Here is a 26,842-nt window from a genome sequence, read left to right on the forward strand (position 1 = left end):
TGATGGCCACACCTCTCATTGGTCCCCAGACCAATAGCATCAGATTCACTCTGGATTCCTGCTAAAACTGTGGGTGATGGTCCCCTATACAGAATCAGAATCTCTGGGTGAAGTCCAGGAATCTTCACGGTATCAAGTTACCCTAGTAACTCTGATATGCACTGAAGCTTGAGAACCGCGTCCAAGGGAACACTGACTGATGAGCTCACGAGAGTGTCACCAAGCTTTCCTGTCTCCCTGGAGCAGCCGGCCCCACTCCAAACCCAGGCAAATATTCTACGAGCAAACACAAAGCTTCCAGATTCTAACTTCCCATCCTAGACCTGGTGAGGAAAGCAAAACATTCCAATTGCATAGTGATTGAAATCACTCAACTGGGCTTAAATATTTCTCAGTAACAGAAATACTCTTATTTGAATATTTACCATTTGGCCTTGATGCTGTTGGTCACCGTTATGGTTATTAGCTAACACTCATGAGGGCTTCCTACGTGTCAAATGTTGGGCTCAGTGCTTTGTATGTATTAATCTCACGTAATACTGAGAAGAAACCTACGTAGTGGGTGTTATCGTTTATCTTCATTTTTACAGATGAGGGGGGCATAGAAAGTTGGGTGACGTCACTGTGAAGAGTTGAGAACTCCCCGAGAAGGATGCTAAGCAGAACAAAGCCCTCTGCCCCAGGAGACCTGGTCCTAGTTGAGATATTTCTTGGTCCACAAAGTCACCGAAAGCAGGGTGGCCTCAAAGATAAATGCCCACAAATACCCAGAGAAAATGTTCCAAGTGGTTGAGAACCAAGAGACTGTTCCTAATTAAAGCTTGGAGAATAAACTCTACCTCGGTCTGACCATCCGGAAATAGGATCAATATTTTACTGCTGCCTTTCAGCATTATGTTCTTTTCTGGACATGCTGAAATAATAAGTGCAAAAGAACTGTGAAAAGCACAACTGCAAGACCAAAACTGCCCTCATTTTTAATTAAGTAGGCAAAATATTCCCCAAATAGTTTTAATAAGGGTGGTAGCAAAATCCCATTAAATTATAAGAAATACACGTTACAGTCTGTTTAGCCCATGTCAACCCCCCTTCTCTGAAGACTGCCCCTCCCAGGTTGCATTCATCCATAAGCCTGACTCTTGGCCACAACTGATTTAGCTCAACTATGAACAACTGACCAGGCCTGACCAGTGAGATGCCAGAGAGAGCATCCTTCTGGGATGCAGAGAGTGCTTTGGTGTCTTCTGGTGCCTGGAACTAAGGACAGATGTTTGGGATTTGCGGGGCGGCCATGTCCGTGGACAAGCATAGCACACTGGTCTTGAGGGAGTACAGCCTGAATGCTCAGTGACCCTGGGCCCCAGATAGATGTGAGGAGGACAGAGCCTGGGTCCCTGACAGCCCTTGCAGCCTGGATCAGGCCCACCCAGGGCCCAGCCTCACTCTTATCTTTGGCTGCAGTCAGCTCAGGGGGATTTCCATTTCTCGTGGCCAAAAGAGAAAGATCAGGGCAGAGGGGCAAGCTGTTTGACCCTCTGAGGAACCATGACCATGTGGGGCACCATAACCGCCTCTGTTTCTCTCCTGAAACAGGGCCCATCCAACGGTCCAGATCACCCCTGGATTTTCTCCCAGCCTGTGCCTGTTTTGTCCAAATGCTGGACTTAACCTGCCCAGGGCCACATCCTTGCACCCTGGTGCAGCCTCCCTGCACTTCTGGGCTGTTTTTCGATTGCACCCTTGACAGTGTCAGGGCTGGAGCTCACTGTCGTTCAGCTGCCCCAGCTCCTTGTGTCACCCATGTCTTTTGCATCCTCCCCCCAACAATGTCCAGCAAAATCTAAACCCTGCATGCAATGCAATACATGCTATTGACTGGAAGACTGGAAGCATCAATTTAGCCTCTTTTCCCAGCCAAATTAACCAGACAATGGGAAAACAACACCTCAAGGAAACTCAAGTAAACAAATCCTTGGTTAAACCCTTAACCTGAAGGGAGCCAGGTCCCTCTTTCCCCGCCTCCCTTAGACGTATCCTCCCTACAGAGACCCCTGGGCTGTACCTGGGACATAAATGGCGTCACCATTGCACCAATGCGACACGGGAGCCGCCGGTCCCCATCCCCAAGGCGCGCATCGTGGTGGGGTAGACCTGGAGTGGAGAAGCGTAGAAAGCATCAGTTAGCTGAAACCCCTCTCTCCCAAGTCCTCCGCCCTTCCCTCCACAGGTCAGGCTTCGGTATATATAAAAGGCCAAATATTCTATACGGATATACAGGATAAAGAAGATGTTCATTTTCTCAGGTACACAAGTTTGAATTTTAACAATATCAGAAAATAAACACTTAGACATTATCCTTTAAGTGAGCAAATTCCAAAATAGGTGTTTAATATTCCAAACGTAATTTTAGAAAGGTACTTGCAGTCAGACAGAAGATTTCCACTTTAGAGCTATAAACATATAAAGGTGGTTCTACTGAATGGACAGAAAATACTCCCCAAGTAATAACAATCCAACCAAACCTTTAATACAGATACAGTGAAAGGAACTGACGAGAGTGCCACGTACACGCTACACCATTCACCATGTTTGTGTTGTAAGATCTTACGGCGCACTCTACTTTCTTGCATTTATAGTAAAACCTCATTAATCTGTACTTCACTGATTCAGAGTTCTTAATAAATAAGCAAATAGTACTTAATAAAGAAGCTTTTAGGGAGAATATATGAAAGAATGCTTCTTTTAATTTTAGAAATTTTTCTCTTAACGCTATAAATACTGATCAGTTTTCATCAATTCACTGAAGCAAAGCACGTGGCCTCTTTACTTGGCCACATCGTGTTAGCCACCATCTGTCAAATGCAAAAAACAAGATGCTTTCCTGCCCTGGGGGGCACTGCTATATTTATAAGAATGTCTGGGGGTGGAGTGCCTTTTCACAGAGACTTTTTCTTTTTCTAGAAAATGAGGCTAGTGGCTATTGAAAACAATGGATTCAGATACATACAGATGATCTTTGCTCGAATATCAATTTTTTTTGTTCATTTTTGACAATTCTAGGAGATGAAATAACAGAAGACAAGCAACTTCAGGTACACATCTTTTTTTTTTTTAAGCAATAAGTATCAGGGAAAAAATACTTAGGAATGACCCTTTAAATGAACACATCCCAAAATATGTTAAATTGAATATTTCAAATATAATTTTAGAGGCACACCACGATACACATAGACTTTTAAGTTCACAAATTCACAATAATTTTAGAAGATTCTTAATGGAACTAAATGAAATACTACATATATGTCAAATGTGTCATAATTTCCTATTTTTATCTATGTGAGGGGAAAAGAATCTTTTTCTCTGTGGTTTTGATATGTCATCTGTATTCTAAACAGACTTCTACGTTTCCCAAGATGAAGATGAATGCAGCTATAGCAGTCCCTATAGCACCACTTTCTCTGGCTCAACGAAAGGCAAAACCAGTTAAAATACTCAGTTTCCTACTCAGATATTGCTTGTTTCTAGGAATATTTGCTCTTTAAAGTGGTGGTTTCTGAGAAGCTCCTCAGAAGTGATGTATTAAGTAGATATAGTAATTCAATAAATTAAGAATAAATTACTATTATATTCAAATGTAAGCTACAAACAACAGACAGAGTGGGATGTGATCTTTCAAAAGAATAAAGGCGAAAAATACATTCTAATTTTAAAAAGGGAGAAATAGGGTGTTTTACATTTTATCAGCAACATGCAGGTACCGGGCCCTACCCCTATTTCTTCGGGAAGCATGGGATGAGGGCAAGAGTTGTTTTTTACATGGATGCAGTTTAGTGAGAAAGGGAGAAGGTCCTATCTTTCTTCTCAGAGACTGGCTTTCACTAGACCCCATGGGGCAGGAGAAAGGCCACATCATATCTTCTGGTGTCATTTTAATAGGATGCTTTTAGAAAATCATCAAAAGTCAACAGAAGCCAGGGATGCGTGATCTATAGACAAACACCTGCTCTAAGTAGCTCACCTCGCACACCTTGATGGAACCAACCCCTTCCCCAAAACTAACCTCAGCGGTGTAAATATAGATGGTGTTGAAGTTGGACGCCACCAAAGCCCTCAGCATGAAGAGGAAGCCGATGAGGCCGGCACTAGGGAACCAGAGCGAGACGTTACCACAGGCAACACGGAGGGCCTTCCGGGGCCCCGATCCCAGGACATTACAGATGCCAACACACATCTCTGAAGACCAGGTCCCGAGGAAGGGGCTGCTCCTCAGCTGGCCTGACTGTGGGGTCCGAAAGCAAAAGCCGGACTCAATCCTTCAATCCTGTCCCCCGAGAATGTGCCATTCCAGCCCAGCCCCCCAAGATGAGCACACCTCTGCCACCACCCTTGGAAAATGGTACAGACAGTTTGCAGAATAAGTCATATATATTATAAATGAGGCCCATTCTAGGGTCACAAACTCAGAGCGCAATGAATTTTCCCATCACAGGTATGCTGTCTACATCCCTATCTTGACAACGGTGCAGAGCATTTGGTAAACAACCAGCGTCTCCATTCTCCAGGAAGCTTTGCATAAAGATCCTAAATATCTCGGCAAGTGAACTGAATACTCCCACGCTGGTACCCATGTCCTGCGAGCGCTGAAGATGGACCTGCTCAGGAGGAAGAGGGGAGGGGCAGGTACCAGGGGCTTGTTTGATCGTTCTAGTCAAACAAGCAGCCTGTACTCTACTCTCTTGGTGAAAGGGACTTGCCCCTAACCTCCACTGAAGGCCACGGGTCAGGAGACCTCATTTTAAAACCACTGCACAAAACCAGATTGCTTTAAAGCAAACAGAAAGCAAATACCTTGAAGTGCAAATATTGAGGAGAAGGACGAACAAAGCTGTGCATCCCACGGTAACAGAGAGGCTCAGCCGTCTTCCCAGGAAATTAATGCCCAGGATAGTTAAAGGATTCACCAGGAAAAAAACGACAAAGGCAATTTTCAGAAACTTGAAAGCAAATGGCATGTATTAACAATGGCCTGGATTCCTCCCTCTCATTTCGGAAAGAAGCAACTTAATCCAAACGTCATGCGTATTCCAGCCAAGACCCAGTCACACTGTCATCGACTTCATGACTCCGTCAATATGCTTTTCCCACGGGGATCAGAGAACGACAAGCACTGGAGTATATGGAGGACATTTTACACCCAGGATGCTTATTACAGCACGCAGGTCTATTGTAAACTGCCAACTTGCTAGACCTATATTTTAAATGTTTTATACTGTTTTTCAAATTCAAGGTGCCACTGATTTTTAAGTACCATTATTTTATGTCTATTAAAGCAGAAACAGTGCTTCCAACTGAAATCTAACATGCCATTGTGAGACACATCCCAGTTTCAGAGACGTTACGATGTAGGGGAATGCACGTTAGAACTGATACATGCGCTAATTCAAAGCTCCACTCCTCCAGACTTCTCCCCACACGGATCCGCACTGCAGACACCTCAGCAGGATTTGGGGACTCGTCCATTTCTACCAGGCAGCAGTCAAGTGGATGACAGGTCACTCTTCTCTCCTCTGAGACTCTGAGTTGCACGTCCCCCACCCAAAACAGAGAGCCACTCAATAGAGAGATACTTACGAGCAATTTCGCCAATGGTGCTGATAATCATGGTCTGGTAGTCGGAAACACCTGGCAGCGGCAGGGGCTCTGGCTCTCCTCTGAGACCCCTACGGTCACCACCGCCTCAGACTCCGACCGCGAGCCACAGGCCAGGTCCCGCTCCAGCAGCTCTGCACTGGCCAGCATGACCCCATAGTAGGCGAAAGAGATGCCCAGCCTGGAAGCAAGAAAAGATGGACATTAGGAAAGGCTGTCACCAGGCCTGAAGGAGGGGTAGCACCGTGAGAGGTGGGGAGAAGTGGGGAGAGCTTCTCTGGTGGAAGGCACAGTGTAGGGAGGGGAGGGGAGTGGAAAGTGGGGACACGGTTCAAGGGGATACTAGGGGGTGGCCTTCAGTGGAGGCTGTACGGTGGGAAATGCATTTGCAAGAAAAAACAGGATGGAACTAGATGGCGGAGGACCGCTCAGGCCAGGAAGAAGTTTTGTAAGAGGCAGAACAGAACTAACACTGCGTTGAAACTGTCTCCCTCATTCTACAGCTTATGTACTGTAGCCCTGACCATAAAGAGTTAAATATTAGAGAAACGTGGCTTGTGCCCCAACAGCTCATTAAGTTCCCTGAAGCAAGCTCCCATCCCAGGTGGTCCTGGGTTAGTTATGGCTACTACTTGTAGATAAGTTCGTTTTCAGCTAGCAAATAAGCAGAGATAAGTGCGGTAAAGTAAAAATATGCTCACGACTCGAAGTTTTGCAGCAGCCTCGTGATGCAGCCTTGTGAGCAGGCAGAACAGAGAAATGTTCTGCTTCCCTTGAAGGCCAGGTGGCTCCAGGAAGTCTGCAGCCCACCTTTAATCCTGAACCCTCCGACTTCCCCTTTTCCCTTAGCATAAAAGCAGCCTGAATTCTCTTCCAAGTTAAGATGGTTCTCTAAGAGTTTAGTCCAGGGCTTCCCTGGTGGCGCAGTGGTTGAGAGTCCGCCTGCCGAGGCAGGGGACGCCGGTTCGTGCCCCAGGCCAGGAAGGTCCCACATGCCACGGAGCGGCTGGGCCCGTGAGCCATGGTGGCTGGGCCTGCGCGTCCGGAGCCTGTGCTCCGCAACGGGAGAGACCACAACAGTGAGAGGCCAGCGTACCGCAAAAAAGGAGTTTAGTCCACCATCTTCTCCGTCTGCTGGCTTTCCGAATAAAGTCGATATTACTCGCCCCAACACACTGTCTCTTCTTGGCCTGCCATGTGGCAAGCAGGAGGAGCTTAGACTCCGCAACAGTTTGTTTTCTGCAGCTGCTGCCACAAGTCAGCACAAACTTAGCGCTTTAGCACAGTGAGTATCTCACAGTTCTGGAGGTCAGCAGTTCAGCAGCTCTGGCTGACTTCTCTGCGCGGAGTCTCACGTGGCAGAAATGATGGTGCAGGCAGGGCTGCTCCACTTTCTGGGGAAGCATCAAGCTCATCCAGACGGTTGGCAGAATCCCGCTGCATGGGGTGTAGGACTCGTGTCCGTTTCCTTGCTGGCTGTTGACCAGTGGTTTTCAGCTCCTGCAGGCTTCCTTCATTCCTTGTCTGTGAAGCCAGCAACAGCAGGTCGCGTCCTTCTCATGCACTGAAGCTCTCCTTCGACCTCACCTCGCGCTTTCTCTTCTGCTGCATCTCTGATTCCAGCTGGAGAAATTTCTCTTTTAAAGACTCAAGCAGTAATATTGAGCTCACCTGCCTAATTCAGGATACTCTCCCTATTTTAAGGCTCATAACCTTAATTACATCTACAGTCCCTTCACATCTACATCCAAATTAGTGTTTGATTGAATCCCCAGGTGTTGGAACTCTTGGGCATCATCTTTAGAATTCTGCCTTTCGGACGCCATGAAGCTATGGAAGGTTTTTGCTTTTGCTTGATGTTTTCTTACTATCTTTTGTTCTATTCTTTAATAGATATTTTTATTGAGATATAAACATAACATACAGAAAAGTTCCTATATCAAAGTCAAGAAAAAGATATCAGGAGAATTCGCTGGCAGTCCAGTGGTTAAGACCCTGCGCTTTCAATACCGAGGGCACGGGTTGGATCCTGGGCCAGGGAACTAAGATCCCACAAGCTGTGTGGCCAAAAAAAAGAAAAAGCATATCAGCCTCCCAGAAGCCCCCCTCATGCCTCTCTCATTTTTATAAATGGTTGTAAAAGACACAGGTCACGTGTAAAAGACAGATGGGGCCAATCAAGGAAAATCACATGTGATCTGCATAGTGGATGATGTTAAAGTGATGATTGTTAATCTCGCCGGTGTGATTTTAGGATTGGACTCATCTAAGAAAATGTCCTCAAGTAGTTGAGACTCTTAATGAAGTATCTGGGGATGAAATGGCATGAAGTCTAGGGCCTGCCTGAAAATACTTCGGAACAGAAAAAAACAGCTGCAGTAAATATGGGCAGATATCAGTGATTGTCAGATCCGAGCTATGAGTAAATCAGGGCTCGTCAATGGTAGCCTCCCTACTTTCATGTGCATTTATAAATTCTCATAATGAAATACTTAAGAGGAAGACAATAATCACAATATCTCTCCTTGTTATTAAGGTAGCTTTAATACTTTTTTTGTTTAATTTCCAAATATGAAGTATATTTTTTTTTCGGCCACACCACGCAGCTTGCAGGATCTCGGTTCCCCAACCAGGGATTGAACCCAGGCCACGGCAGTGCAAGCACTGAGTCCTAACCACTAGTCCACCCGGGGATTCCCCAAATATTAAGAGTATTTTAAAAATTAAAGAGTCTCAAGAGGAGATGCCAACCTATTTTTAGTGATTATATCTGGGAAAGGCAGATAGACAACCTGTTTCCTGAATTCAAACACTATAGATTAGCTTCTACTGTCTTGAATCTTTATATAAATGGAACCACATATGTATTTTGTGTGTCTGACTTTCTTTGCTCATTATTACATTTGTGAGGTTCAGCCATGTTGAGCGCAGAGCACCAGTTTTCTCATTTTTATTACTGTGTAGTATTCTATTTTATGAATATAACAGAATCTATCCATTATACCTGTTGATGGGCATGTGGGTGGTTCGTAGTTGGAGCTGTTACAGATAATATAATGCTATTGTATTTTACTAGGCATTTCTGTGGGGTAGAAATCTAGGAGTAGAATTGCTGAGCCATAGGCTATGCATACTTCCAACTGTAACAGAAACCTCTAAACAGTTTTCCAAAGTGGTTGTACTAATTTGAATGCCAATCAGGAGCGCAGGAAAATTCCAGTTACTTTACATCCTTCCCAACATGGTCAGTCTTTTTAATTTCATTTTTTATTTTTTTTAAGGTTATCTTTTCAAACTTTTTTTTTTTTAATTTATTTTTGGCTGTGTTGGGTCTTTGTTGCTGCATGCGGGCTTTCCCTAGTTGCAGCGAGCGGGGGCTACTCTTCGTTGCAGAACACGGGCTCTAGGTGTGCAGACTTCAGGAGTTGTCACATGCAGGCTCAGTAGTTGTGGCTCGCGGGCTCTAGAGCGCAGGCTCAGTAGTTGTGTCGCACGGGCTTAGTTGTTCCTCGGCATGTGGGATCTTCCCAGACCAGGGAGAAGACCCATGTCCCCTGCATTGGCAGGCAGATTCTTAACCGCTGCACCCCCAGGGAAGTCCCCAGTCTTTTTAATTTTAGCCATTTGGGTGGATTTGTAATGGTGTCTCATTTGGTTTTAATTTGCATTTCCCTGGTGACTTTAAGGTTGAACATGTTTTCATATGTTTATTTAATACACATTTTTGGTCAAGTGCCTGTTCAAGTCTTTTGCCTATTTCTCTACTGGGTTGTGTATGTTTTTCTTGTTGAAAAAAAATTATATAATAGAAATATATATTAATAATATATAGAACATGTATATATAGTTTGTTGGACATATATATTGGAAATTTCTTCTCTCAGTTGGTGGCTTACCTTTCAGGCTCTTCATGATTTCTCAGGACACAGAGTTCCTAACTTAATGTAGGCAAACTCACCAATCTTTTCCTTTAGAGTTAGCACTTTTTGTGTCCTGTTTAGAAAATTTTTGCTTATTCAAGGTCATGGCTGCATAGAGAGGACCTCTGAGTCTATTCCTTTGAATTTGATTATCAGTGACCTCAAAGGATCAGTTCCTGGAATGTGGTGAGGGAAGAGACCAGGCTGCAAAAGGTTAGTACAGAGCTCATACACTCAGATGAAAAATTAAAAAACTGTTTGTAGATGATTTGGATATTTTTTCTTTCTCTTTCTTTTTATATTGTTATTTTATATCTATTTTTTGGTTGGTGGCAGAAAGATAAAGCATTGCTGGTGTCTGCCTTGTGTTTTCTCCCCAGAGCACTCAGAAGGGATTTATTTCAGTGGGCTTTCTCCCACTGAAATGCTTGTTTATTTAAACCTAGCTTTGAAATAATACCATTCTTACCATATGACCCAGATCTGTAATGTGGTCCGTAAATATTTAGCATCCAATAGGTCTGTAAATCTTCCTCTTTTTTCCTGGGGTAGTGAAAGGGGGAGACAGAATAGATTTAGTGGGTTAAGGACAGGCAAAGGTGACTCTAATATTTTAGATCACAGAAAACAAGAACAACATGGGAATGTGGTAGGGTGAGATAGCCACTCAGCTCCCCGGATACCCCTCACATAAATACTGTTTTTAACACATTCATCTCAGCCAATCAGTCTTTGCATACTTTTTGCTATCATTGTCAAGTACCAAAACTCATTGAATTTAAGATTCTAACCCTTTCACTCTTCCTCTTCTCACCAGTGCTGGCGAGAGGTGGGGTGGAGAAAATAGGAGTATACATGAAAAGCAACTATAAAACTGATGGGAGAATCTTTTAACATTAAGATGAAAAACCCTAACACTGGTCTTCCCTGGTGGCACAGTGGTTGAGAGTCCGCCTGCTGATGCAGGGGACACGGGTTCGTGCCCCGGTCCGGGAAGATCCCACATGCCGCAGAGCGGCTGGGCCCGTGAGCCATGGCCGCTGAGCCTGCGCGTCTGGAGCCTGTGCTCCGCAACGGGAGAGGCCACAACAGTGAGGCCTGCGTACCGCAAATAAATAAATAAAAAAGAGTGCGAGGCTTGTGCAAAAAAACAAGCAGCCTGAATCTGAAAAGAGGATCAGTGCCTAATTTCTCTGTGTGTCGTTAGGGTAATTTGTAAAAGTTCTTGTCCATAGTCAGTGCCTATTAAGTATGTTTGGATCAAAATAAGTAAGGATGGGTTACAGATGATTGGGCAGTAACGGATTTTTATGTAAAGCCAGGAATGCCTGGGGGCTGGAGGAGGTGCTCAGTTGAAAACCAACTATTCTTTTCTCACAAATTGACCTGGGATTACAGGCCCCCTCTAGGGAGTCCAGCAGTGTGGTCTGGGAGTCCTGGATTTTATTGTCACCGAAAGAGCTTGCAGAGAACTTAGAGGTCTTTTGCCCCATACACCCCCCCTGCCCTCGACTTTCAGGCTCAGTTCCTGGATTTCATTGTGGGTGGACTTGAGCAACTGACACTCCACTTTCATCTGCTTTACGTATCGGGCCTCTGGTTACTCATCTTTGGAAAACCTCTGATCTAGCCCTATCCTCCCATTTTCCAACACAGAATATATGGCCCAGAGTGGGTAAGTGACCTGCCCAAGATCACACAGCCGTTTGGAGGCAGAGCCAGTCGGGACTCCCAGTTTCCCGTGCACCAGTCCTGAGTCCTGCCCATCTGCCTCTCTGCCATGTCCCCTGGGTTTAGATGTGACTGTGGTCCCCTCACCGCCCCAAGTGTCATTGGAGAGTCATGTCATTACAAAATATATACCTTTTATCCTAATAAGTCATTTGGTTCTGAAACTTTGGCTGCAATCCAAATGGGTGGACTTATTCACCTCCTGCATGGTGTGACCTGTCCTCAGACAGCCCCCAAAGCCTTTCATCTCAGCGTCTTGGGAGTGAAGCTGCAGAGGCGCCACTGCCCACAGCATCTTGCCCAGCCTCCTCTGCATGGCACTCTGACGGCCACCAATGGACCAAACTCACTGCGCATTCCCACCTTTGGCCTCACACTCTTCCTCCTGCCACCAGTGGCCTTCTTCCTCCCCTGAGGCTGCCTCTCCTTTCAGTGCGCAGTGACTGCCCCCCCTCTCTGGGGGTGGCTCCCACCAGCTTACGGTCACCTCTCTGCTCGGATCCTACACACTCTGCTGCCTGGGCCACTCACCTGGTTCTAAGCATCGGGGCTCTGTTTTGTGACTGATTCTTTCCTACGTGCGTCTCATCTCTCTAACCAGATTTAAGAGCCCTGAAGGCAGGGTCTCCTGTTTATAGCTCTGTATCCACAGGGCCTTGCTCTATAGACCACCGTGGAGAAGAACAAGATCATCTAATGGGCATGATGGATGGAGGCAGCAAGCTGAAGTCAAGAGAAGTAAAGTGGGAGGAAGAAGGGAGGAGGAGAAAAGGGGCAGGATGTACAGTGAGAGGGAGGAGGGAGGAAGGAGGATGTCGAGGGACGGCTGAGCATATAGAGGCTGGAGGAGGGAGGGCGGTTCTTATGAGAATTGTGTTGCTCCAAATTCATATGTTGAAGTCCTAACCCTCAGAGTGGGGCTGTATTTGGAGATGGGGTCTTTAAAGAGGTCACTGGGGAATTCCCTGGTGGCTCAGTGGTTAGGACTTGGCGCTTTCACTGCCGGGGCCTGGGTTGGATCCCTGGTCGGGGAGATTAAGATCCTGCAAGCTGCATGGTGCAGCCAGAAAAAAGACAAAAGAGAGAAGTAACTGAGCTAAAATGAGGTCATTAGGGTGGACTGTAAGCCAATTATGACTGATGTTCTCATGAAAAGAGGAGATTAAAACACAGACACACACACAGGGAAGATGATGTGAAGACACAGGGAGAAGATGGACATCTAAAAGGCAAGGGAAGGGACCGCAGAAGAACTCAGCTCTATAACACCTTGACCTCGGATTTCTAGCCTCCAGAATTGTGAGAAAATTAATCTCTGTTGTTTAAGCCACCCAGTGTGTGCTATTTTGTTATGGCAGCCCAGGTGAACTAATACACAGTGGCAGAGGGAAGGTGGGGGATCAGGGATGGGGGATAGGAGGGTGGAGAGGGAGGGAAAAGGAGGAGGAAAAAAGGAAAGAGGAGAGAAGTAACCTCGGTGCTCTTCGGTCCTGGAACAACTACTGGGTTCAAAGTAAAAAATACGCATCAAAAATGGTTGGAATTGGATCATTCAACTGTCCATGGTTTTGAGTTAATTGTCTCTGCTAAGATTTTTTTCTCTCTCTGCAACCAAGTTTATTTTTTATATATTGACAATCAAAATTTCATAGCCACTTAAAGATTATGTGCCAGTCTCTTCAAAGCATAATCACTTCCTTCATTTAATCATTGTTGCCTAGCAACTAATTAGTCTTCCCACCATGCTTTGCAAGATAAGATGTAACTGTCAGTATCTTGGTAGGAAGGTGGGGGTTATCTGATACTGCCTACTAGTAGGGTCCTGACCTCTGAACCACAAGGGCTTATTTCCAAACTCCAGAAAATAAATTAGAATAACAGAATCATCCTTAATTCCTTGGAAGAAAGCTTGAGTTTCTTCCTTTTTTTTTGGCCACACCACACAGCACACGGGATCTTAGTTCCCCAGTCAGGGATTGAACCCGTGCCCCCTGCAGTGGAAGCACAGAATCCTAACCACTGGACCACCAGGGAGCTTCCCAAAAGTTTGAGTTTCTTATTTCCCAATTAGGTTTTGAGGCATGTGTAGTAATTAGGGGAAACACTCCACAAAGCAAAGTGAGAATACTTCACCAAACTACAATTGTGAGTGTGGGGACGTTTGGGACATTTAATCCTCATTTTTGCATTATTATTGAGCACACTCTATCTCACACTTAACACGTCCAGCAGCAGGCCAGGTGGCAGTGGGATTACAATGTTTTTGTCATCGGTGATGTCCTGGGAAACCAGTCAGAAACACCCAGAAAAGCCTACCTCTCACTTGTGGGTAGGACACTTAAGAACTGTACATTTGGATATCACCCATCCTGCTGTTGCCACATAATCCCTGACAGAGTCAGATTTGGGGAGGTGGGTGGGAAGAGCTATTGCCGCTCTGGACCCGGCTCAGGCATGCAGCAAGGGCTGGGTCAAGAAGAGCCTCTGCCATAAAGTGGTACAGCCACTACGGAAAACAGTGTGGCTATTCCTCAGAAGATTAAACACAGAACTGCTGTGTGATCCAGCAATGCCACCTCTGGGTAAACATCCAGAGGAAATGAAAACAGGATCTCAAAGAGATCTTCACGCCCACTTCACTTCAAAGTTGTTCTAGAAAAATAGCACTAGGAAAATAGCTTGGAAGATTCTCAAAAAGAACTTTTACAAGGGGTAAGTACCTTACTAAATATGAAAATTGTATTATAAAATACTATAATTAAGAGTGCTATATTAGACCAACAATTAACCTGTGTCCTTTTCCCAAAAATATAAAATGCTCTATTTATTATATAATAAATCTCATATATATTTGAATCTACAAACCTATCAATTAGAACATAATATTCAACAATAGATTCAAATATATAGAGGGTGGATTATTCAGGAAAACATGAACCCAAACTAGTTCTGACATATTAGTATGAAAGAAAATAAAATGTAAGGCCCAAAGCATTATAAAGAAATATTTCAGGTAGTCAGATCAATCCACACACTGAATAAGTCAATCTTATGCTAGGATGCAGCAAGATAGCCTCAAACTATATGGAGTAAACTGTCAGGCCTATAAGGAGAGACTAACAAAACCATCGTCTTATTGAAAAACTGTTAGCTGAACCTGGCAGAATCTAGAACAGGTATCAGATATTTACACGGCATAGCCATACTGAATATAACAATATATATGCTCAATGAGAACACATGTTCTTCTTAAGCACACATGGACTATTAGCAAAAAGTCACTATGTAGAGAACAAAAGAAGTCTCAATAAATTCCAAATAATTGATAACATGCTCTGGTCAAAATGCAATTAAATTAGAAACAAAGAATAAAAAAATCATTAACAAATAAGTCATTGGTTAAAGAGAAACTCATAGCAGTTACAAAATAGAAATAAAATTACTCTGTAACAAAACTTGCTGAATGCAACTAAATGGTTTATTAAAAATCAAAAAGACTGAAAATAAATGAGCTAAATACTGAACTCAAGAAGCTAGAAGAACATAAAAAGCCAAAGACGTAAACAAAATAAGGGGCAGAAATTAATGAGACCACCAAAACAACCAATAAAGAGAAAAACAACAGAAACAAAAAAGCCCTCATTCTTTGAAGTTTAATAAAACAGACAAACCTCTAGCAAGAGGACCACAGAAAAACGAAGGCACAGATAAACAACACTAAAAGTGAAAAAGAAGACATACACAGTAGATATTTGAAACAAAAGGGAACACTGGGAATAATTTTATACCAATAAATTGGAAAACCCAGATGAACTGGGCAATTTTCTAAAATATATATTACCAAAGTTGACTCAATCAAGAGTATTAAACTAAGTAGGCATTAACATTTACACAAACTGAATGATAGTTTTAAAACTCCTCTTTCTGATACCCCCCAATTATTCTGTTACCACTCACCTTAAAATAAATATTAGGGATAAACTACTTTACAGATAAGTTTTACCAAACATTCCAAGAGGTTAATTCCTATCTCACATACACTGTCTTGGAGATCACAGGACAGTGCTGGAAAGCTCTTCCAGGAGCCTGTGACTGACCTGCCTGCAGATGGGTGAAGTGGGTGGTCTGGGCTGGTGTGAGAAATGATTGCACATTGACCTTGACAGTCCTGGAAGCAACAGAATTTAAATGCCAAATTTTATTTTAAAAAATAATTTAATAAGGTTTATACGTTTGATATCAATAAGACAAGGCCAATACAAGGAAAATAAAATTATAAAACAATCTCTCCCCTATAAACAGTGGGGCTAAATCATGAGACTAGCTCTGCAAGGTGTTATTATTTCCATTTCATTGATGAGAAGAGTGATGGTAGGCGGTCAGAATGGCCATCATTAAAAAGTCTACAAATAATAAATGCTGGAGAGGGTGTGGAGAAAAGGGAACCCTCTTATACTGTTGATGGGAATGTAAATTGATGCAGCCACTAAGGAGAACAGTTTGGAGGTTCCTCAAAAAACTAAAAATAGAGTTGCCATATAATCCAACAATCCCACTCCTGGGCATATACCCAGACAAAACTATAATTCAAAAAGACACATGCACCCCAGCGTTCATTGCAGCTCTATTCACAATTGCCAAGACATGGAAGCAACCTAAATGTCCATCGACAGATGAATGGATAAAGAAGATGCGTACCTATATACAATGGAATACTACTCGGCCATAAAAAAGAATGAAATAATGCCATTTGCAGCAACATGGATGGGCCTAGAGCTTATCATACTAAGTGAAGTAAGTCAGACAGAGAAAGACATATATCATATGATATCACTTATATGTGGAATCTAAAATATGACACAAATGAACTTATCTATGAAGAAAAACAAACTCACAAATATAGAGAACAGACTTGTGGTTGCCAAGCATGGGGGGCGGGGCGGGGGGAGGGAAGGAGTGGGAGTGTGGGATTAGCAGATGCAAACTATTATATACAGGATGGATAAACAACAAGGTCCTACAGTATAGCACACGGAACTATATTCAATATCCTGTGATAAACCATAATGGAAAAGAATTATGAAAAAGAATATATATATATGTGTAACAGAGTCACTTTGCTGTACAGCACAAATTAAACACAACATTGTAAGTCAACTGTACTTCGATAAATTTTTTTTAAAAAGTGGTAGTAGGTAACAGCGCTACCTGGCTCACGGTGGAGCTGGATTTAGTATCAGTTCCCTCCGCTCTTTTCCGCACTGGAGGGATCGGTTGCCCTTCCCTCTAGCCTTCCACCACTAAGGGGATTTCTGGCGACCCCTGGTTGGGGGAGAAGAACTCACCAGGATGGGCTCCACGAGCTTCCCCTCCAGCATGACTGAGCGGTTCATCTTGGCGATGCGCTCCAGTGTAACCAGGGCAGCCTGAGTGTTCCTGGTAGAGACACTGAACCAAGCAGATTCAGGAATAAACTGGACACAGATGACAAAGAACATCAGAGTTGCAACTGCTGTGGACCCCAGAGGTACCACTATCACGGTTCCATACACTACACTGTCCCAGTTCCCCGAGATGGGAAAGGATGTAGCAAGCTTTACAGCAAAAATATAGCAGCTGTACTCTTGCAACCCTAGCGGAACAAAGAGTTTCCTTCTCCTTATCGCTGTCCCATCTCGGACGACAGTGGACTGATACGGAGCTTCACCCCAGTTTGACCCAACCTACTTAACACAATGAAATTCTTCCATCCAATGTGTAAACAGCCGCTGCCCGGGGTCCCTGGCGCCTCTCCACTCCTCCATCACCTGGCCACTCCCCCAGGAATCCCAGGACCTCACACAGTGCAAGAACCTAAAGGGTGACCATGGCAGGTCCTCCAGCACCCACGAGTGGAGGAACCATCCTGACTGTAGAGGCCTACAACCCACTGATTACGGCATATTTTGAACACCACACTCAGAAAACAGCACAGCCCTCCACTGATGCTGGGACATTGGTACCTCCACGCAATGAAGGCCAGTGGGTTCTTCCTCAGCAAAGCATCTTCCCCAGCAGCATCCTCTTCACCATTCCCTAGCCAGGGGGCAGTTCAGGTCATCCTCATCACCCACTGGGATTAATCTGATCATTTCTAACTGCTTTTCTGACCTTTTCTGTCTTCCCTCCTACAGCCTCCACACAGCCATGTACCAACTTCCCAGTACATAACCCCTTCCACACCCCCAGTGCCCCTGGTCCTCAAGGCCCTTTGTAATCTGCACACAGGCCTGTCTTTCCAGCCGGCCTCCCACCAGCGCCCCACATTCCAGCCATTCCAGCCTGCCTGCTCTCCCCCAAACATATTCTGCATTCACACCTTCATGACTGGGCTTGTGCATTAACTCTGCCAAAACACCCTTTCCACAGTGAGCCGACTGAGACACATACTTAAATAAGGAGAGAGGTGGACATGAGAAAGATATCTGTGGGGCAACAAGGCCGCTGGGCCAGCTGGAGGGGAGGCCAAGAGGGAGCCCATGAGCTTGGTTACCATGAAGGCCATGATGAGGAAGATGCCAGGGATGGAGGCGATGCAGATGAGCCAGCGCCACCCGATGGTGGGGATGACCACGGAAGCCAGGCCAATGATGAGCAGGGAGCCGGCTCACCAGAAAACCTGGGGCAGAGGGAAGGTTAACGTCCTCCTGTTGATGCTGCACAGCCCCTCCAGGAGCCACCCTCTTCTGCATTGTAACTGTAAGTGGGTGAGATGGGAGGACTTCCCTGGCGGTCCAGTGGTTAGGACTCTGTGCTCTCACTGCCAAGGGTGCAGGTTCAATCCCTGGTCGGGGAACTAAGATCCCACAAGCTGCGCCCCCAAAAAGAAAAAGAAAAGAAAGAACGAAAGAAGGTGAGATGGGAGAGAGGCTTTAGTTAAGGAGCAGCACCGCCTCCAGGACCTGGATGAACTGGGGAAGCTACTTCACTTCTCCACGACTCTGTTTGCTTGTCTATAAGTGGAAGACTCAGCAAGACGGGGTCAGCAATGTCACCAAAGTTTTACAAATCTGGGACCCAAGACATTGACTTTCTTCTCTTGAATAAATAATACATTCCCTGGTTCGTAACTCAAGGTACAAAGGAGAGCACTGTGAACAGACCCGCCTCTACTCCTAGTTCCCTGCCGTCCAGTTCCTCTTCTCTGAAGAAACCAATATCACCAGTTTCTTATACCCTTCCAAAGCTGCTTGAAACATACACAAGCTAGTAAGGATATCTGTTCTTTGTTCACAAATGGTTAACATAGTAAAAATATTTCTCAACACTGCTTTTTTATACTGAAAAATTTATCTTGAGATCATTTTGTATCAACAAATAACATGAGAGCCACCTATGACCAGGCCCCATGAGTTTGGAACTAGAACAATTCTGAGTGTTACTCTGAGCATTATTTTCCCATCAGAAGATGAGAAGTAGATGATAACTCCATTCCACCTCACAGAGATGGAGAGAAGAGAATATTAAAAAAGACCCTTTGAACTTATCTTTGATAAAGGAGGCAAGAATATACAGTGGAGAAAAGACAGCCTCTTCAATAAGTGGTGCTGGGAAAACTGGACAGCTACATGTAAAAGTATGAAATTAGGGCTTCCCTGGTGGCAGAGTGGTTGAGAGTCCGCCTGCCGGTGCAGGGGACACGGGTTCGTGCCCCGGTCCAGGAAGACCTCACATGCCGTGGAGCGGCTGGGCCTGTGAGCCATGGCCGCTGAGCCTGCGCATCCGGAGCCTGTGCTCCGCAACGGGAGAGGCCACAACAGTGAGAGGCCTGCGTACCGCAAAAAAAAAAAAAAAAAAAAGTATTAAATTAGAACACTCCCTAACACCATACACAAAAATAAGCTCAAAATGGATTAAAGACCTAAATGTAAGGCCAGACACTATAAAACTCTTAGAGGAAAACATAGGCAGAACACTCTATGATCACAGCAAGATCCTTTTTGACCCACCTCCTAGAGAAATGGAAATAAAAACAAAAATAAACAAATGGGACCTAATGAAACTTCAAAGCTTTTGCACAGCAAAGGAAACCAGAAACAAGACCAAAAGACAACCCTCAGAATGGGAGAAAATATTTGCAAATGAAGCAACTGACAAAGGATTAATCTCTAAAATATACAAGCAGCTCATGCAGCTCAATATCAAAAAAACAAACAACCCAATCCAAAAATGGGCAGAAGACCTAAATAGACATTTCTCCAAAGAAGACATACACATGGCCAACAAACACATGAAAGAATGCTCAACATCACTAATCATTAGAGAAATGCAAATCAAAACTACAATGAGCTATCACCTCACACCGGTCAGAATGGCCATCATCAATAAATCTACAAACAATAAATGCTGGAGAGGGTGTGGAGAAAAGGGAACCCTCTCGCACTGTTGGTGGGAATGTAAGTTGATACAGCCACTATGGAGGTTCCTTAAAAAACTAAAAACAGAACTACCATATGACCCAGCAATCCCACCACTGGGTATATACCCTGAGAAAACCATAATTCGAAAGGAGTCATGTACCAAAATGTTTACTGCAGCACTATTTACAATAGCCAGGACATGGAAGCAACCTAAGTGTCTATCAACAGATGAATGGATAAAGAAGATGTGACACTATGTACAATGGAATATTATTCAGCCATAAAAAGAAACGAAATTGAGTTATTTGTAGTGAGGTGGATGGACCTAGAGTCTGTCATACAGAGTGAAGTCAGTCAGAAAGGGAAAAACAAATACTGTATGCCAACACATATATATGGAATCTAAGGAAAAACAAAAAAAAGTCCTGAAGAACCTAGGGGCGAGATGGGAATAAAGACACAGACCTACTAGAGAATGGACTTGAGGATATGGGAAGGGGGAAGGGTAAGCTGTGACAAAGTGAGAGAGTGGCATGGACATATATACGCTACCAAACGTAAAATAGATAGCTAGTGGGAAGCAGCCACATAGCACAGGGTGATCAGCTCGGTGCTTTGTGACCACCTAGAGGGGTGGGATAGGGAGGGTGGGAGGGAGGGAGATGCAAGAGGGAGGAGATATGGGGACATATGTATATGTATAACTGATTCACTTTGTTATAAAGCAGAATAACACACCATTGTAAAGCAATTATACTCCAATAAAGATGTTAAAAAAAAAGACCCTTTGGGAGGCTAATTAAGGGGTGACTATTTCATCACCAAAGAATTCTATTTAAAAAAAAAAAGAATATTTCAGAAAGTGATTAGGCTATGAAAAAAAGAAAGTAGTGTGATGGAGACTGACTTTTAATGATCAGGGATGATCTTTCTGAAGAGGCAACGTGTAAGAAGGCCAGTAATAAGCCATTGCAGTAGATCAGGTAAGAGGTGATGTGGCGCTGAAAAGAATTTTAGTAGTGAAATGGCAAAAAAAAAAAAAAATTTATCTGATGGATTTGGCACACATTGTGGAGGTAAAGGCAACAGGATTTGCCGATGGACACTGCAGTTGTAGGTCCACTAATAGGGGGTGAGTCAGTGGGGCTTGGTGATTGATTGAATGGTGATGACGGAAAGGGAGGGGTCCAGGACAGCTCTTGAATGTGTGGCTCAGAAAACTGAGGGGACAGAGCTTGCTAGGAAATGACAGTGGAGACATGGACAGAAGAGGCTCCAGACGAAGATGGAGAGATCAGGTCTATGAATGTTGTCTTTGAGGAGCCTGCAGGATATTCAAGTGGCTATCAGCTAACTGGCCACCTGGGTCTGAAGTTCAAGGAGATGCTCTTGGTTGTAGATAAATTCGGGGGAGGTAATAGGTACACAGATAGCTAAAACCACTGGACTCCTCAATTATCAGTAGATGACCCCAGGAGACCTGGAAAATAAGACCAGCAAGGAGAAGACATAACCAGGAAAGAGGACAAAGAATGAGTAGCAGGTGGAAGAGGCAATGTTCACAGATGAGCTTGAACAGGATTATGCCCATTAAATACCATTAAGTGTAAAATCGAACCCCTAACTGTTGAAAGTATGGGTGTTCATCTTAACAAAGATCAGAAGAAGGAAGCTGGGAAGAACGTAAAGAGTTAGCGTTCAGTATTTATTAGGGTCTTTCTAATTTTTTTTGTTGCCTAAATTTAGTGTCAGAAAAATTAAACATAAAATTTAAAATGTTCTCCTACTGCCTTATTTATTGCCCAACATATAATGCTTCAGTGGGAAGCATCATTACTTTCCTGGGCTCTGAAAGTCAGGGCTTTTGGATAACGATGACATCAAAGATGGTACAAGGGCACCTAGATTGCTTCTGGATGCAAAACCTCTAGTCAGTAGCCAGCAGGGGTCTGAGGAGGGTTGGGCCGCATCCCCACCTTCTCACCTGGATAAATGGCTCAGCTGGGAGGAGACAATTACAGAAGTTCCCACAGGCATGAGCCAGTTATGGAATTGCAGACCCGAGTATCCACAAGGGAGACTCTAAAAGGGGTAGTAGCTGTATCCCTCCACTGAAGACCCAGTGGGGAGAGAATGTTCATCCCAGATGCATTCCTGAGCTTCTGTCATTCTAGTGAAACCAGCCAGCAGAATGTTTCCTGAGGAAGGGGTCACTGTGTTCTAAATGCTGCTGCTGGATGATATACATCCTGGCTCAGAAAACCTTGGAATTGGACTTCTGGTGTCAAGCATCCCTAATGCTCTTTGGTTGGTACCAAGTAATGGGAGTATGCTAATCAAAGAACAATCAACCAACCAGAAGAAACACCATGTACACCATATCCTACAGGATCAGAAGACTGATCAGAAGAATTCCCATTTTACCTTACCTGAGACAAGGGCAGCATATAGCCTCGATATTTTGTAGGCAAAAATTCAGTCTTTATGATTAGCCTAAACAGGAAGAGGGAAAAAATTCAATTATGCTTTTATAAAACCAAATAACTTTTTTTTTAAATCATAATTTTTCTTGTCACAGGGATAAAGAATTCAAAAACATAAATATTCATCATTGTACAATGATAAGAAATAGGTGTGTTGGTCTCTGTCCCTGGTTCCTGCTAACCTGGAAACCTTGGGATTTCCTGGGTGATAGGAGCATCGTTTGTTCTAATGCAGAGACTCTTGATGAGTCCTGGATGGGGGCTGGTCTAGAAAAACCAAGCCACGATTAGAATCTTGGAACTTTCAGCCCTAACCTCCACTCCTCTGGAGAGAAGAGAGGGGCTGGAAAATGAGTTAATAATCAATCATGCCTATGTGATGAAGCCTCCATAAAAATTCCTAACATACAGGGTTCGGAGAGCTTCCAGGTTGGTGAACATAGCTATGTGCTGGGAGGCGGTGCACCGCAAACTCCACGGGGACAGATGCTCCTGTTCTTGGGATCTTTCCAGACCTTGCCCTGTGTATTTCTCCTCAGCTGGTTATTTATCTGTTTCCTTTAAAATATCCTTTGTAACAGATCTGCAATTAGTAAACTTTTCCTGGATTCTCTGAGACACTCTAGCAAATTATTGAACCTGAGGAGTTTGTGGGAACTTCCAATTTGTAGCAAGTCAGACAGAAGTTGTGGGTAACCTGGGGACCTACTACTGGTGATTGGTGTCTGAAGTGGAGGACAGTCTTGTGGGACTGAGCCCTAAACCTGCGGGGTCTACGCAAACTCCAGCGACGGTCAGAATTGAATGGAATTATAGGACACCCAGCGGGTGTTGGAGAATTGGTTGGCGTGTAAAGAAATCCACACGTTTGGTGTCAGAAGTGAAGTATTGGCAGAATTATTGAGTGAGTGTGTAAAGAAAAACAGAAGAGAGATTTTTCCCTGTACGATCATACACCAAAATACAATTATTAACCCATGTAAGAAAACAATATAAAATAAACTTCTAAGTGCTCTTCTGTTTACATTTTTATTCCCAAAGTTATTTTAAACCTTCAACCATGTAAGAGATATTAGCCTCATTTCTTTCACCAAGAGAAACACTGTCAAAATATTTTGCCAAGCCTGATTCCCTTTTCTAAAACATATGTGGGAAATTAAAATACGCCCAAGAGGGCTTCCCTGGTGGCGCAGTGGTTGGGAATCCGCCTGCCAATGCAGGGGACATGGGTTCGTGCCCCGGTCTGGGAGGACCCCACATGCCGCAGAGCGGCTGGGCCCGTGAGCCACAACTACTGAGCCTGCGCGTCTGGAGCCTGTGCTCCGCAACGGGAGAGGCCACGACAGTGAGAGGCCCGTGCACCGCGATGAAGAGTGGCCCCCGCTCACTGCAGCTGGAGAAAGCCCTCGCACAGAAACAAAGACCCAACACTGCCAAAAATAAATATAAAATAAATAAATAAATTTTAAAAAAAAATACGCCCAAGAGAAAGCAAATAGTTTCTCCAACTAATGATGACAGTTAAAGCACAGGTTTCTGTGCTTAAGTACATATTAATTTTTTGAATAGGAGAACAAATGGACTTCTATCTCATCTGTTGTCTAATTGTTCTTATCTGTTGCAGTTATTAACCAGGGTTTGGAGTTTTAACATATTTATTGAGCTGCTTCCTCAGGGATGTTTTCAAATTCTACTTAACTTCTCCGCCTTTAGGGCTCCAGAGCACAGAGTGATGCTTAACTTATGCCCCCAGAGAAGAACGATTCTTTCCCTAACACGTTAGGGTAATAATTAGGTGCTTTGACATCTCCTAATACATTCTAAGGGCAACTTGCTCCAAGGCACCCAGGAGAAAATAGCTTGAGGAGCCTTGTTCATTTAAGGGAGGCTCCCAGGTTGCTGAACATTTAGCATTACAACTCTCACGTCCCTGAATGATGAGGTATTACACACCTATCCCAGGGCAGAAAAAAGACAGGCAGCAGCATAGCTGTTTCCATCTGTCTCACCTGCTCTGCAAATTCACTTTGACACAGTCTTCAGTTACAGTGCCGTGGCACGTTAAAAGTTACTCCTGAACGTTACAGGTGCTGATGGTCAAACTAAAGTCTTCCAGAAATTCTCAATAAATTAATGGATTGTGTCTGGGTTGACATTTTTGTTACCTACCTCATACGGCACTTTTTGTTAGCGTTTAGTCTAACCAAATATTATTTATCTAAAAAATGCTGATCAGCCTTAGGAACAAAGAAATTAACACATGCTCAAGCTAGCACCCTGCTAGCCTCACCATCAAACATCATTTTGACGGGCAAAGAGCTCCTAGTGGAATAAGCTGCCATCACTGGGGGGAGGGGGGGAAACTCAAAAATGATTAGCACAAGTGAAGTGTATAGATTTGAAACTTACTGATGCTCTTAGTCTATTAACCACAGTGAATGTGGCTAACAGACTAAGTGGATGTGTCTCTGGGTGTTCACATATCTCCCTCTGGGGTCCTCTAGGTGATGTCTTTACCCTTGGGCATGGCCAGACACGCCGCAGCCCACCATCGTCCGCAGGAAGACAAACCAGATGTACGAGGGAGAGAATGAGGTCAGCAAGGAGAAGTAGGCTCCCCACAGGAACGAGATGAGCAAAATCTGAAGCAACAAAAGGAGACATTAATGGGACCTGCCCCCATGGAAGGTCAGGAAGCAAACCTAACTTCTGAAAGTGACTTTTAGTTTCCTCCAGATGTTTGCTTCTCTGTGGAGCTAATTTTTAGCGAGCTTACCGATCACTCACAATCATCAGACAATACAATTCATATCATTTTATTGTCTGAAAGCCCAGACATCCCGAGTTTAGACCATTCTTCAAAACTCCCCACAGCCTCCGCCCTGACAGGTGGCAGGAACCTGAACTTGTAAATCAGAATGCAGAAACTTGTCCTCCCTGCTTACAGGGATGCTGGGAGCACAACGAAGCACTGTGCTGGAAAGAGTATAAGGAGAAAATGTAAGGATTTGCTTTTTCTCTAATCATAAGGACAATACAAGTTTACAGTAGAAAATATGGAAAAAAGAAAAAGATATAAAAATATTTAAATCACTTTTGATTCTCCAACCCAGAGAAAATACTATTAACACAGTTTTATCCTATTTTCACTGATTATAAGGGAAAACATAATATTAATAGCTGCAAAATATTCCAGTGAAAAGACATACTATAATCCATGTAATGTAACACATAAACCTTTCCCCTCTGGTTGAATGTTGAAGTGGTTTCACATTTTCTATTAAAATCAGCTGTGACCATGTCTGTGCATAAATCTTTGTGGTTCTCTGATGACCTTAACAGTCTAGATTTCTGGAAGACAAATGATCAGACAAGGAGAATGGATATTCTCAAGGTTCTTGACTTATGCTACCAAATTGATGGTCAGAAAAATTACATCAATTGTATGTGAGGGTGTCTAGACCCTTGCAGATTTCTTTAAGAAAAGTAAAAATTCCTTATGGATTTGGTGTTCGATATGGCTTTGATAACGGAAAAAATGATATCTTGCTATGTAATTTTGCTTCTAATAACTCCCGTGATTGAATATTTTTCAAGGTTTCTTGACCATCTGTATGTCTCTTTTTAAAATGCCTTTTTTGTGCTCTCCACATTTTTTTGAGATACTTGTGGTTTCATATTAATTTGTAAGAATCTATGATATTTTGTGCACTCCAAAACATCCATCCAAGCCTATTACTGTTTTGTGGGGGACTTCTCCCTTTGTATTTACACCTAGAGAGGTCTTTACCACCAGAAATCAGACAAGAAGAGAAGAGAGACCTGGGTTTATCATCAGAAGACATAGTTTTATGTCTTGATGTGGAATCTCAATACATGTGTGACATCAAGCAAGTGGGTTAGTTTCAAAGCTACCCCCAAGTTAACTAATGTGAAACTGCTTATGTTTATACATGCAATTCTCACATTCTACCTGTTATGTTCTAACTAGGCTCATCCGTCAGCTGTACACCTGGACTATGGGGACCAGGTATGGGGACAGGTATCTCGGGGAAGGATGAGAAAGCAGGAAGACAAGCGTCTTCCTGGAATTCAGGCATGTGGTGTCAGAGAAGGATGTTTCCGTACTTTCTAACTTGGGTATTGACAGAGAAATGTCCACGAAAGAAAAGCAGTGATGATGTCACCACAAAAGAACACACAAAAGAAAATTCTAAATCATCCTTCAAAGCCAACCTATCTGTTCAAAGCCAACCTATCTGGCCATATCTGTCAGCCAAGAGGCCAAAGAGGATGCTGAATACCATGTAGCCAAAAAACACCATCTGGAGGTGGGGTGAAAAGAAATTATCCTCTAAGCAGAGTTTTCATAATATGCTAATTACTACCTTAAAGAAGACGGGAAACGTGGGAGGATTGGAAGTTGAAGAACAGGCTTTCACAAAGCTCTCCCCTGACTCCTGTATAACATGTTCAGGGCTTCAGAGGTTGACGATTCCCACACCTGAAGTCACTGACACCAGGTGTCACTGACACCAGAAACAGGAGTCCTAGAAGCAGGTAACTGCTTTGCCTCTGATCCAAGATGACAGCACTGGCCTCATTCTACTCAGATGTACAATTGTGAATTTCCATTTTAATAAGAAGACTCAAAAAGTCT

At 43.8% G+C, this 26,842-nt stretch overlaps 1 protein-coding gene across 1 annotated transcript in view; it reads right to left on the minus strand.

The window, feature by feature from the left end:
* Positions 1-26,507, minus strand: part of SVOPL (SVOP like) — a gene marked incomplete at its 5' end in the record, with an annotated part of 69,093 nt that extends 42,586 nt beyond the window's left edge. Inside the window, 13 exon segments of the mRNA XM_082846130.1 lie at positions 2,063-2,103; positions 2,106-2,151; positions 4,061-4,142; positions 4,849-4,960; positions 5,632-5,676; positions 5,679-5,830; positions 10,039-10,112; positions 16,646-16,774; positions 17,833-17,946; positions 17,950-17,958; positions 22,129-22,192; positions 24,700-24,824; positions 26,430-26,507. Of these exon segments, the coding sequence (XP_082702256.1) occupies positions 2,063-2,103; positions 2,106-2,151; positions 4,061-4,142; positions 4,849-4,960; positions 5,632-5,676; positions 5,679-5,830; positions 10,039-10,112; positions 16,646-16,774; positions 17,833-17,946; positions 17,950-17,958; positions 22,129-22,192; positions 24,700-24,824; positions 26,430-26,507 (1,071 nt within the window).
* Between the last annotated feature and the right edge of the window lie 335 nt (positions 26,508-26,842).

The sequence above is a fragment of the Leucopleurus acutus genome (genome assembly GCF_964270905.1).
Source record: "Leucopleurus acutus genome assembly, chromosome: 9".
Classification (NCBI taxonomy): Eukaryota; Metazoa; Chordata; class Mammalia; order Artiodactyla; family Delphinidae; genus Leucopleurus; species Leucopleurus acutus.